The 13,229-nt window shown below is 44.4% G+C and overlaps 1 protein-coding gene across 5 annotated transcripts in view; it reads left to right on the forward strand.

The window, feature by feature from the left end:
- The first annotated feature begins 359 nt into the window (after positions 1-359).
- Positions 360-13,229, forward strand: part of DNAAF9 (dynein axonemal assembly factor 9) — a 160,045-nt gene continuing 147,175 nt past the window's right edge. For all 5 annotated transcript variants that reach the window (XM_054467962.2, XM_054467963.2, XM_054467966.2 and 2 more), the window contains exon 1: positions 360-823. In XM_054467962.2, the coding sequence (XP_054323937.1) occupies positions 741-823 (83 nt within the window). In that variant the 5' untranslated portion in view covers positions 360-740. The remainder of the gene's footprint in view (positions 824-13,229) is intronic.

Genomic DNA, 13,229 nt, shown 5'->3' on the forward strand with positions numbered 1-13,229 from the left:
TCTTAACAGTAAAGGTTAGGGGTCTTCTGGGATCCTGTGCGCCTCTAACGCTCATGCCCTGCGCAAGGCTTGGTGCGCACTGCTATGCTAACCCGAGGCCGGCTAGGAATCTACTGGATGTTTGAAGGGTGGGTGCGGAATTGATGACCAGGAAGCGGGAAGACACCGTTCCGGAGAACAGGGAAGCGAGCCGGGTACTGGGGAGGTGCGCTGGGTACTGGCGAGGTGCGCTGTACCCTGGCGCCGGAGCGGAAGACGTCTCTGGAGACCGGGGCTGGCCGGGCGGGGCGGGGCGGGGCGGGCAGAGCCGGAGGGGTGGGGCCGGGCTGGGAGAGGCTCCGCCCCCGGGCGCGTCCGTGTGCGTGGCCGGGGGGCGCCGCGCAGAGCCCCGCTCTATGATGCCGGGCTTGAGGACGAGGCCGGGCGGCGCTGTGGCAACCCTCACCCTGCGGACACGCGCTCCCAACATCCGGTCCGGCGGCCTCGCAGCTTAAGAAGTGGGGTCCCTGTGGCCGTGCGCCGACCCCCAACTCCAGCCGCTCCCGACGCCCCCATCCGCTCTCGGTGCGCGCGCCCCTCCACGCCCCCGCCCCCGCCCCCGCCGGGCCTGCGCGCCGCGCCCCCTCCCACCCGGCACGCCCTGCCGCCCCGCCCGGCCGCAGCCAGCCTGGAGCCGCCCTGCGGGCTACAGAGACCCTCGCAGCGGCACCGTCCTCCTCCGCCGCCAGTCGTCCGCCGCCATGGACATGTACCCCCCGCGCCGGCTGGGGCTGCCCCGCGCTCGGTCCCCTGGCGGCTCCAGCCGCGGGTCACCCTCCGTCAGGTACGCGGGGCAGAGGCAGCCGAGGGGCGGCCGGGCGGGGGATGCGGGCTGTCGGGGTCTGGCGACGCCTCCCGCCGCAGGGCGTGGTCCGACATGGCTTCCTCGGGACGGTTCTTTCCTGAACGGCTCAGGGAGGAATGTTTTCCAGGAACGGCGCTCTCTGTAGAGGCCCCACAATGGCTACCCTTTGGACAACCCTGCAACGGTTTCCCCACAATGGCTCCCCTTTGGACAGCCCCACAACGGTTTCCCCACAATGGCTCCCCTATAGACAGCCCTGCAACGGTTTCCCCACAATGGCTCCCCGATAGACAACCGTGCAACGGTTTCCCCACAATGGCTCCCCTACAGACAACCCTGCAACGGTTTCCCCACAATGGCTTCCCTATGGACAGCGATTCCCTGTGAAGACACTGTTATGACGTCCTCACCTCCATAGAACGTTTCTCCCAGGAAAGATTCTTCCACACAGAACCCCACAGAGGCTTCCCTATGAATAACTCACTCGCCTTCCCCATGGAATGTTTCCCTCAGAAACTGCTACCTCTACGGACCTCACACCTCCACACACACACAATAGCTCCCTTGTGTAGAACCCCCAAATGGATTACCTAGAAAGCCCCCTACCGTGGGTCTCTAGAGCCTTTGCCCTTGACAATGGCTTCCTTAAAGTGTCCCCTGCCCCCTACGTACATAATGACAGCATCTCCCCTGTTGCGCGTTTCCCCAGCTCCCCCTGCCTCAGCCTGCATCGCGACGCCCCCTCACTCCACAATAGGGAGCTCAGGTTGGGAGGAAGTAGAGGTATTAGGGACGCAGGAGGAAAAACTGGATAAATAGGGGAAAGAGGCCTAGAACCCCCGAAAGCGGCGAACGCCAGGCCCCTTACCGTAGAGACACAGTCCCAAGCTACCTCAGTATGGGGAGGGGGTGATCGTGGGGAGGGTTCCCCGCCCCCTTTAGATATAGGAAGATCCGTTTCCGATTTCTGTGCCGTATGCGTTTGGTGCTGACCTTGTTAGTCTGGGCATTGTTTGTGATGGAGCTGGTGTGGGGCCCCGGCGCAGTGTGGAGGTTGGAATGATGGAGGGGTTGCAACAGAGACCTTTGAGAAGGAGAGGGAGAGAGGGAATGCGAGCGATGAGCTTTGGTACTGCTAAACTGTCATTAAAACAGGAGAGGGTTTTGTTGTTGTTTGCTTTTTCTTATTCTAGCCACATAGCAAAGCAAATATGATATTGTTCCCTTGAAAGGAGGTTGCCAATCTACATGTTAAAACAGTTTTCTTATATTCTTGTTATGGTACTTAAGGCATATGTTTTAACTTTGCTTGCTGATCTGATTTTTGGGGTTGTTTGTTTGCTTTAACTAGACCAAATTATTGGAGAACAAGAAACTGATTCTTAGAAACCTGTTTCTTTTTTACTTCCCTGCATTCTTTTCCACAACCCAGAGTCCAATATATGTTTGTTGAACAAATACAGGATAGGGAAGGTGGGGGGTAGATACCAATGAAACATTGCATTTAGGAGTCCTAAATTACTTCGAATCTGGCAGGTGACATTTTTGAACTCCTGCTCTGCCCTTCAGTATCATTCCTTGTGGGCTTTACAGTTCCAAGTTTAACTGCTTATGGTAACGCATCTCCAATCCTTTGCAACATTTCTGCCAGTTTCACTGTCTGAAGCAGAAAGTATTTGAACTCATGTAGACATTGCATAGGATACTTTAGAACAGCCATCCGTTAAATCTAGGCTCTGTGTAGACTTGAGGTTTATCCCAGATCATCTTGAGCTTAGGAATTTGGATTTGAGTCTTTTGAGACCTTTAGGGGGAAAAAATCTTCTCTACCTTAGAATCTGTCTCTTAACTGCTGCCTTTCTTGTTTTTAGTAGCATGGCCATGTGCTTTTTATTTATTCTTTTAAAGGTAGTGATTCTATGTTCAAAGAAGTATGCTGGCTCACTTTACTGATCATACCCGAACTCCAAATCTTCTTTCAAATGGTTTGAATGAAATTTGTTTGATTTCAGACAAGGAATAGTGCAAGGAACCCCAAGGCCTAGCTGCCCCCAATACCTTTGGTGAAAGAAATTTGCTGAAGGCTTCCCTCCTTTCCCCACTTGTACATGATTGAACGTGCTTTTCTTGCCCATTCAAGCCTTTCCCTTCTTGACATTGAATGTTACTGGCACTTTCCTGTCACCCATATATGGCTTTGCTGCTGACTGCTGAGTGATGGAAGGGGCAAACCTAACTGGTGAAGTGACATTCCTAAGAGCCATAGATAGTACTCTACAAGTGTATGGTTCAAGCACGGTAGTTCATTTTCACAGATGGAGAATGGAGATCAAGAATTAAAATATTGTTGCTCAGAATTAGAGGCTTCTCTTTAAGCATGTGATAGTCATCAGTCTTACGAGGTATTTTTGGTTTCTGTCTCTTGAGCATGTAGTAGAATTGTACTTGCTTGCTTCTTTGAAGTTAGGTATGGCCTTGAGAGTTGCTTTTGGTCAGTGAAATGCGTGGGAATACTGTGTAGCCTTTCATGGTACAAGTTTCTGTTGTGTAGTTTTCCATTCGCTTTCCTTCTGTCATGGTAGCTGTTGGGGCTGCAAATGGCAGCCACCCATCAGTCGAGGCCCCAGAGCTAGCTTCCAGGTGACCTATGCTTGGCAAGTAGGTTGAGCAAGAAGTGAAACACCACTGGGATTTTGGACTTATTACCAAGGTATAAACTAACCTATCTGAATCAATGCTAAGGAACCAGTGGAAATCTAGCTGAAAGATACTTTCTACTTCAAAATGTTTTTCTGTAGAGGGATCTGTTCCTGCTTGAAACTTCTTTAATAGTTTAAATTTCACTGTTTATTTATATAAATAATGCAACAAGTACTCTGTTAGGTGCTGTAGGGTGAGATAAATACGGCGGTCCCCTGCCCTCAAATAACTGTTTTGTAAATGGGAAGAGACAGTAACAGTAGAAATCATAATATAGAATGGTGAGACATAAGTACTGAGGAAGAAATAGGGCTGAAAGAACAATAATACAAGAAGGCCTAGTCGGGTTTGCCTCAGCTATTGAAAGAATGGAGTTGCCATTTATTAGTATTAAGAACACTAGAAGAAGAAAAGACAGTGTAGCAGTGTCTTCCAAGTTCTGAGAGAAAATGGTTTCCTGCCTCTGAGGTGGGAGAATAATCGAGAAGACATTGAAAGCCGAATGAGATTGTTGATAGTGTGATGAGAACTAGTAATCAGGCTGGGCACGGGGCGGGTGGATCACCTGAGGTCAGGAGTTTGAGACCAGCCTGACCAACATGGTGAAACCCCACCTCTACTAAAAATACACACAATAAAATTAGCTGGGCATGGTGGCGGGCACCTGTAGTCCCAGCTACTCGGGAGCCTGAGGCAGGAGAATCACCTGAACCCGGGAGGTGGAGGTTGCAGTTAGCCAAGATCTTGCCATTGCACTCCAGTGTGGGCAACAAGAGTGAAGCTCCATCTCAAAAAAACAAAAGGACTAATAATCAACAATTAGATTCGATAATGTGGAGGGTCACTAGTGACCTTGACAAGAACAGTTTTGGTGCAGTGGGTTCAAGAGAAAATGAAGCCAGTCACCTGTAGGTCAGCTACTCGGAAGGCTGAGGTGGGAGGATCCCTTGAGTCCAGGAATTCAAGTCCAGTCTGGGCAACATAGCAAGACCCCTGTCTCTAAAAAAAAAAATCGATTAATTTACAAAGCAGAAAATGAGAGGAGAATTGAAGACACTGAATACAGACAGTCATATTGATGTTCTTTTGAGGATGGTTATAAGGAGAGCAGAGTAATGGGGCTGTAGTTGGAAGATCATGAGGTGTTGAGTTCTTTTTGTTTTTAGATGGGCAGACATTATAGCATGTTTGTAAATTGATGGGCTGATGCAGTAGGGAGGGACAGTTGATTAAAGTGACACTTGCAAGGGTGAAGTCCTTGAGTAGGTAAGATGGAATGGGATCTAGCATGTAAATGGGAATGTTGGCCTCAAGTTAGATAGGAGCAATGCCGACAATTCATTGGTGGCAGATGATGTGAACCCGAATGCTGGTAGCTTGTTGGTGGGAGAAAGTGGAAGTTCTCTTCTGATTACTTCTGTATTCTCAGGTAAATAAGAAGGAAGGTCTTCAGCTAAAAATGAAGAGAAGTGTTGGATTCATCCAAGAGAATGGGGAAGAATGAGTTGAAAATAAGGAAAAGTTTTAGGATTTCCAGGCAGCACCTAGTGCCCATTTGATGTTTGTAGTTGTAAACCTAGGTGAGACCCTACTTAGCATAGTTGTATACTTTTCCTGCAGCTGTGTTGAGCTGCTTGGATGTGGCAATGTGGAAGGGAATAGCTGAAGTAGGATGGAGGACACCACCATCGGAAGTGGGGGAATCAAGGCACTGAAGAGGTAAAGATTGTGGTGAATATTGAGATTATCATAAATTAACAGAATGACCTAGGGACCTGTAGATGTCTGTAACAGGGAGAGATAGCAGGTAGTTATTGTTTGAAGACATGAAGAAATGATAAAAAAAAAAAAAGTACATTTCTTAGAACCAAAGGATATACATTTCCAGATTGAAAAGACTTGTGAAGAATCTAGCACAATGAATTTTAAAATATCCATGCCAATACCACATGATCTCGCTTATATGTGGGTAGAATCTAAAAAAGTTGATCTTGGCCCTGGTGGGAGGATTGCTTGAGCCCAGGAGTGGGTAACATGTCGAGACCCCATCTTTACAAAGTTCAAAAAAAAAAAAATTAGCCAGGTGTGGTGGCATGCGCCTGTGATTCCAGCTACTCAGGAGGCTGAGATGGGAGGATAGTGTGAGCCTAGGAGGTCAAGGCTACAGCGAGCTGTGTTCATGCCACTGCACTCCAGCCTGGGCAACAGAACGAGATCCTGTGTCAAGAAAAAAAAAAAGTTGATCTTATAGAAGTAGAGAGTAGAATGGTGGTAATTAGGGTGTAGCGGGGATGGGGAGATGTTGATTGAAGGATATATAATTTCAGTTGGATAGGGGAATAAGTTTAAGAGATCTGTTATACAACATGGTAACTATAGTTAATGATGATATATTCTTGAAAAATGCAAACAGAGTGGATATTAAGTGTACTCATCAAAAAAAAAAAACTATGTGAGGTGATGCATTTGTTAATTAGCTAGATTTAACTTTTCCACAATGTATATATACTTCAAAACATCAGGTACACAAATACATATATATATCTGTCAATTTAAAATAAAAATATCCATGTCCCGGCATAGCATCATGAAATTTTCTAGCACCGTAAAGACAAAAGAATATCTCTAAATCACATAGACAGGATCAGGAATCCTAGGATTCTAGCAGGATTGGAAGCTAGAAAGTAGTGGAGCAAAGAGTGCCTTTTGAAGGAAAATAGATTCCCACCCAGAATTCTGCACCCAGCCAAACTCTCAGGCAGGTGTAAGAAAGGATGAAGATATTTCACACAGGTAAGTTCTCAAAATTTGACCTCCCATGCACGTTTTATGAAGAAGCTACTGAAGGATGTGCTCTAGCAAAACAATCTGATTAAGGATTTCCTGTGCTGGCGTCCCTTCTACCATCTTCTATAGGAAAATTCTACAGATCTTTCTGTATCGAAAGGCGGCAGGGAACCCTCCCCACGATCACCCCCTCCCCATACCAAGGTAGCTAGGGTGACATAGGTAGGATTTCTTTATTGTCAAGAGGGTCATAGGGAAGGATCTTCTCTATTACCCCTGGAAAGTATCAGGGGGCTGGGACTATTTTTAATTGCCATTTCTCACATTGTTTCCCTTGCTGCTTAGATTGGTGTCTGGCACGTAGGACTCGCTGAGTATGAACTGCTATTGTTAGCTATTATGAAACACTGCTTCAGTAATTATTTATTGAATGAATAGATAATAATTACAGGTGAAGCTGTGGGCTATGTTAAATTTCATGGGTATTCAGAGAATGAAGAGTCACAGTTGTGAGCTAGGTGATAAGAAAGTGTTTTCATCAGCCGGGTGCTGTGGCTTATGCCTGTAATCCCAGCACTTTAGGAGACCGAGGTGGGTGGATCACCTGAGGTCAGGAGTTCAAGACCAGCCTGGCCTTGGAAAAACCCCATCTCTACTAAAAATACAAAAATTAGGCCTGGTGATGGGTGCCTGTAATCCCAGCTACTGGGGAGGCTGAGGCAGGAGAATTGCTTGAACCCAAGAGGCAGAGGTTGCAGTGAGCTGAGATTGTGCCACTGCACTCCAGCCTGGGCAACAGAGTAAGACTCTGTCTCAAACATTAAAAAAAAAAAGTGGTTCATGATAGTGATACTCTAGAGAAAGCACTTTAATTAAAGCCTCACAGAGGTTAGTTATCTCTTCAGGTGTTTCTTAGCCGGTTGCCATTACCCCTCGTTCTCTTGGAGGGTTTACAGATCTACAGAAGTAATAACTACAGTACAGATGGTCCCAGCCTTAAGAAAATTCAAAATGCAAAGCAAGCCAATGCCCTGGAATACCTGAAAATGTGAAGCTTCAGCCTCCAGTTTACTTGGATGCTGGCCAGGAAGGCTTGGTGTGGTGCCTGTAGAAGTGAAAAGGGTATGCTTACTTAGACTTGTATGGCTTTATTTCTGGTCCAGGGGTAGAGGCCTATATATAACTTCCTTTTCACTTGTATCTGGGATGACAGTATACTGAGGACTCTTATTTAGTGAGTGTTGTGGCATTAATAGTACACAATATCTTAACAATGTTTCACAGCTTGTGGGGTCTTCTATGAGGTTCTGACCTTTGGAGAGGGGAGTGAATGAGACACAAATGCCCTTTAAGTAACACAGCTTAAATTATTGTTTTTGCCATAAAATTTTTAAAAAAGGAAAGCAAAGCAGGGTTTGCAACTTGGATATTTAAAATTGTTATCCGTGATTTTTAGCTCTGGTTTGAAGAAAAAGCAGTTCATTTGGCATTCTTTTTGTTTTTAACTTTTAGTTTTGAAATAATTTTAAATTTATAGATGAATTTCAAAAGTGGTGCAGAGTGTTCCTATATACTCAGCTTCCCCTAATATTAAGATCTTACATATAACCCTAGTGCATTTATCAAAACTAAGAGATTAATATTGGTATAATAGATTTGTTTACTTAGTAAACTTTTATTTTCTTGGAGTTTACTACTCCAGCTTTTATTTGAATTTTCTCGGTTTCTCCATGCATTCTTTTTCTGTTCCAGGATCCAACTCAAGATTTCACATTGCATTTAGATTTGGCATGTTTTTAATGGTCAAATAAGTGAAGGAAAGGAATTGTGAATGCTTTGTGATTGAAGACTTGTGAAACTGACTTTACAAAGAACAAATTCTGTAAGGAAATATTCAGAGAATGCCAGAGAGAAGGAAGAAAATGGAAAATAAAGTGTTGTATACACTGGAATATAGTGAACAAACTTCCAGATAACATTTTCCATTTGTGGTGGGTAACAGTTTCTGAAGTTCTGGAATTTAGTTTGTAGAGTGTCTTATGCATACCAATTCATGAAATATGTGTAGACATGAATTGCCATTGGACATGAGTTTTAACCATTTTAGATAAGGTGGCCTATCAGGAACTAAGTTTGGCAGCTGGCGAGATGTTTAACAATAATGACTTAACTTTAAGAAGATGTCTGTTAGAGGAAGGCAGGCCAGTCCTGTTATAGAGTCATCAGGGAACCAGGCCTCTTCTGTGTTTGTGTTCTGCTGTCTTTTAGCAGTTGGCTTCTATATTCACCATAGCTCCATGATCACAGAATGGCTGTAGGAACTCCAGCCATCATGTCTGTCAGACAAGAAAGGGAAACAGAAGGGGTTTCCTTCCTTGTTGAGTCAGTTCTCTTTAGAGAGCTGTCTTGGAAGCTTCTCCTTGATGACTTCTGTGTGTGTCTCATTGATCAACTCTGGAGGCAAAGGACCTGGACCTATTGCTGCCCCAAATAAAGTTGTGGTACTCTACTAAGAAAGAAAAGGAGGCCGGGCGCAGTGGCTCACGCCTGTAATCCCAGCACTTTGGGAGGCCGAGGCGGGCGGATCACAAGGTCAGTGGTTCAAGACCAGCCTGGCGAGCATGATGAAACCCTGTCTCTACTAAAAATACAAAAATTAGCCAGGCATGGTGGCAGGCGCCTGTAACTCCAGCTACTCCGGAGGCTGAGGCAGGAGAATTGCTTGAACCTTGGTTGCAGTGAGCCAAGATCGCGCCATTGTACTCCAGCCTGGGTGACAGAGTGAGACTCCATCTCAAAAAATAAAATAAAATAAAAATAAGAAAAAGAGAATAGATATGGATTAGTCAACTGTTTATTTTTACCAGGGAGGTAGCTGTGTGGAATGAAGTTTACATTGCTTAGGATTACTAATGGCTCTGGTGAGCTACATGAAAGTACTGGGAGAAAATTTAAATCATTGAATAATTCAATGATGCCAGCACATTCTTCAGGCATATCATATGTATGTGTGTTTGTCCCTTCAGTTTGAATCACCTTATAGTCATTGGTCAACCATGTATTAGCTATGACAGCAGGAACATTGGCTAGCTTTTTTCCATTGCAGGTTATTCTTCCAGCAAAGACATCAGTGGGAAGTGTCATTTATTGCCTTACTGCACATCCTGACTTTTTGTCTTTTCTCCATATCTCTAGTTTTGCAAAGGGAGGTAAGTGATTGCTGCTTTAATGCAGGGCCAGGTTTCTTAAACCCATAGCAGTCCTACAATGAGCTCTTTTTAATCAGCACCTAACGTCTAGATTAATGCCAATATACCTTTTATTACTCCTGCTGTTGATTCCCAAACCCCACCAACATTTTATTGTGAAACATTTCACAAGTACAGAAAAGTTTCAAGAATTGTTCAGTGAACATTTGTATATACCATACCTAGATTCTATACTTAATGTATTTGCTGTATTTGCCTTCTCATATAAGGCAGATCCTTTTCTCTATCCATCCAATTTTTTTTAATGCTTTTCAAAATAACTTGTAGACACCAGTATGGTTCAACCCTAAACACTTCCTGGGATTGATTTTATATTAAGAATGCTTTCCATTGCAAGTGACAGTAATCCAACTCAAAGGATTTAAGTAAAAAAATGGACTGTATTGGCTTATTTGGCTGGAAAGGATAGTGGGGAGATAGACTTATAGGAAGAGTTGCTGGAACTAGTGCCTTAGGGACTGGAGCCAGGACTCTGCTATCAGAACAGTTAACTCTGTCTATGCTGTCTCTCGTCTGCTTCTCCCTACCTGGTTGCGCATTCTCCTATGAATATATCTTCCCCAAGGCAGGGAAGATGGTTATTGTAGCCCCAAACCACATTCTTCTGCACCGTGATCCTGGAGGTCATTTCTCTTCTAGCTTTAGAGTGAGATATCCCTGGAAAGGACTCCAATTTACCTGACTTGCACCTGGATAAATCATGATGGGACACTGGCCTGGGAGGGTCACAGGATGTATTACCAGGGGAGATAGAAATGGAAAGTGTGCTGAGTGGAGTATAGTCCTCAGAAACTGCTTTCCCACTCATTCTCTGAGGCTGGCATAATCCTGGTACTTGATTAGGAAAGCACAAAGGAGAGCTACAAATGCAAAAATCATAAGTAAAACAATAGTATATTGAATCTAGAAGCATGGTAAAACAACAGTACTACTTCATGCACATGTAGGCTTTGTCCAAGAAATGCAAGAATTGTTCATTATTAGGAAATCTATTAATGAAGTTAATAGACTGGTAGATGCTCCCCCCAAAAAAAAAACTGCTTAAAATTTAACACTCATTCCTGATTTAAACCACTAGTATAATAAGGTTCCAGCTAATGTAATAAGATAAGCAAAAGAAATAATCATAAGGCCGGGCGTGGTGGCTCACGCCTGTAATCCCAGCACTTTGGGAGGCCGAGGCGGGCGGATCACGAGATTAGGAGATCGAGACCATCCTGGCTAACATGGTGAAACCGTATCTCTACTAAAAATACAAAAAATTAGCCAGGCTTAGTGGCGGGTGCCTGTAATCCCAGCTACTCGGGAGGCTGAGGCAAGAGAATGGTGTGAACCCAGGAGGCGGAGCCTGCGGTGAGCCAAGATCATGCCACTGCACTCCAGCCTGGGTGACTGAGCAAGACTCCGTCTCAAAAAACAAAACAAAACAAAACAAAAAACAAAAGAAATAATCATCTATCTATTGACTGGATTATTACAGTAGACTCTTTTTTTTTTTTTGAGACAGGGTCTCACCCTTGTCACCCAGGCTGGAGTACAGTGGTATGATCTCCACTGACAGCAACCTCTGCCTCTCAGGCTCAAGCAATCCTCCCAACTCAGCCTCCTGAGTAGCTGGGACTACAGATGTGTGCCACCACACCTGGCTAATTTTTGTGTTTTTTGTAGAGACAGGATTTTGCCATGTTGCCTGGGCTGGTCTCAAACTCCTGGGCTCAAGCAGTCTGCCTGCCTCGACCTCCCCCAGTGCTGGGATTACAGGCATTAAGCCACCATGCCTGTCCAGCAGTAGAGTCTTAATCAGTCTCTCAGGTTCAACTTTTATCGCCCTTCAGTCTGTTTTCAACACAGCAAATAGAGTGATATTATTAAAATGTACGTCATTTCTTATGTCATACCTCTTTTTGAAGCACTCTAAGCACTACAAGTAAAAGCTGAAATAATCAAGTACTAGACCTTAACTAATCTTCCCCCCACACACATACTTTTTTTTTTCCTCTTCATCTCCTGCTACTCTCTTCCTCACCTACTCTGCTCCAGCCATACAGGCTCAGTGACACTCCCTTCAGGGCCTTTGCCCTTGCTGCATAGCTTGCGCTCTCACTTCCTTTAGGTCTTTATGCAAAGGTATTCTTGATGAGGCCTTTCCTGATCTTGCTTTTAAACTGCACTCTACCCTCCTCTTAGGACTCACAACCTCCCACTTACCACCATATGACAAGTATATTTTACTTACTTATTTAGTTTATCTCTCCTCCCTCACGCCTCCCTCCCTTAAAATTAAGTTCTGGTTTTGTTTCAAGGATTTTTGTCCTTTCATTCATTGTTAAATCCCCAGTGCTCTGAACAGTTGGCACACAGTAGGTGCTCAATGAAAAGTTGATGAATTAATGAGTTGAAATAAAAACTGTAAATAAATTGTAAATAAAAAAAGGAAGAGAGAAAACTACTTTGATTTACTAACTGGAAAACTTAAGACAATAGGCAAAACTGTTAGAACTAATTAGAGTTTAGCAAGTTCTTTGAAAAAATATAACGGACTCTGTATTAGTCTGTTTTCATGCTGCTGATAAAGACATACCTGAGACTGGGCAATTTACAAAAGAAAGAGGTTTATTGGACTCACAGTTCCATGTGGCTGGGGAGGCCTCACAATCATAGTGGAAGGTGAAAGGCACATCTCACATGGCAGCAGACAAGAGAAGAGAACTTGTGCAGGGGAACTCCCATTTTTAAAACCATCAGATCTCATGGGACTTATTCACTGTCATGGTAACAGCACAGGGAAAGACCCACCCCCATGATTCAATTACCTCCCACCAGGTTCTTCCCATGACCGATGGGAATTATGGGAGTTACAATTCAAGATGAGATTTGGGTGGGGACACAGGCAAACCATATCAGATTCCTGATGACATTCAAAATAGAAACAAAAACTGCAAAATACCTAGGAATCAACCTAATAAGAATGTTAAAAATTATTTTATAAATAAAAATATAAAACTTGTCACAAGAGTATATAACATGAGAGGAAAGAAAGGAGAGACATAATCATGTTCCTGAGTAGGGAGCTCAGTACTGTCCAGATGCAGTTTGATTGTAATACAGATTCCCAGCAGAAGAGTTTATGGAACTTGACAAGCTGATTTTACACTTCCTCTGAAAGACAAAATGTTCAGGCCGCGGGTGTGGTGGCTCACGCCTGTAATCCCAGCACTTCAGGAGGCCAAGGCAGTGGATTGCTTGAGGCCAGGAGTTCAAAAGCAGGCTGGCCAACATGGTGTAACCCTATCTTTACTAAAAATACAAAAATCAGCTGGGCATAGTGGCACACATCTGTAATCACAGCTACTTGGGAAGCTGAGGCATGAGAATTGCTTGAACCTGGGAGGTGGAGGTTGCAGTGAGCTGAGTTTGCACCACTGCATTCCAGCCTGGGCAACAGATCAAGACTGTCTCAGAAAAAAAAAAGAAAAAAGAAAATGTTCAGTAAAAGCCATGGAATCTTTGAAACAATGATAGAAGGACTTGCCTCATCAGCTATAAAAGTAATCTGTATACTAGCAAGTTCAAGTGCTAGCTAGCATACCTTAAAGCTCTGATTATTTTTGTAAGTGCAGTATTCCTGT

Source organism: Pongo pygmaeus, chromosome 21, assembly GCF_028885625.2.
Source record: "Pongo pygmaeus isolate AG05252 chromosome 21, NHGRI_mPonPyg2-v2.0_pri, whole genome shotgun sequence".
NCBI classification, from domain to species: Eukaryota; Metazoa; Chordata; class Mammalia; order Primates; family Hominidae; genus Pongo; species Pongo pygmaeus.